The sequence below is a fragment of the Acanthisitta chloris genome, unplaced genomic scaffold (assembly GCF_000695815.1).
Source record: "Acanthisitta chloris isolate BGI_N310 unplaced genomic scaffold, ASM69581v1 scaffold28945, whole genome shotgun sequence".
NCBI lineage: Eukaryota > Metazoa > Chordata > Aves > Passeriformes > Acanthisittidae > Acanthisitta > Acanthisitta chloris.
In genome coordinates, this window is record NW_008672546.1 from 5,935 (window position 1) to 6,245 (window position 311).

Genomic DNA, 311 nt, shown 5'->3' on the forward strand with positions numbered 1-311 from the left:
GGAGGCCCTGCAGGCTGGACACCAAGGGCTGGCAGGAGCTCTGGAGCTGCTGTGTCAAACCCTTCAGCATGGTCAGTGTGCCTGACTCCACTGTCTGTGGGGGGACACAGTGTGGTGAGGGATGGGGGACACACACCGGGTCACCCCAGGGCTCCCCTGCCTTCCCCCACCTACCTCTGGTGGCACCTGGTCCTTGCCACCACCTGGCTGCTTCTTGCTCCACTCCAACCACATCTGCTGCAGCTTCTCCTGCCCTCCCTGCAGCTTCTGGTCCACGCCTTGCTTCAGGTGCTCCACCTGGGACAGAGGGA

The 311-nt window shown here is 63.7% G+C and overlaps 1 protein-coding gene across 1 annotated transcript in view; it reads right to left on the reverse strand.

Annotated features, from left to right (window-relative positions):
• LOC103802119 (perilipin-3-like) overlaps positions 1-300 on the reverse strand; it is a gene marked incomplete at its 5' end in the record, with an annotated part of 563 nt that extends 263 nt beyond the window's left edge. The window contains 2 exons of the mRNA XM_009074572.1: positions 7-94; positions 175-300. Coding sequence (XP_009072820.1) covers positions 7-94; positions 175-300 — 214 coding nt within the window. The remainder of the gene's footprint in view (positions 1-6; positions 95-174) is intronic.
• Positions 301-311: the final 11 nt, after the last annotated feature.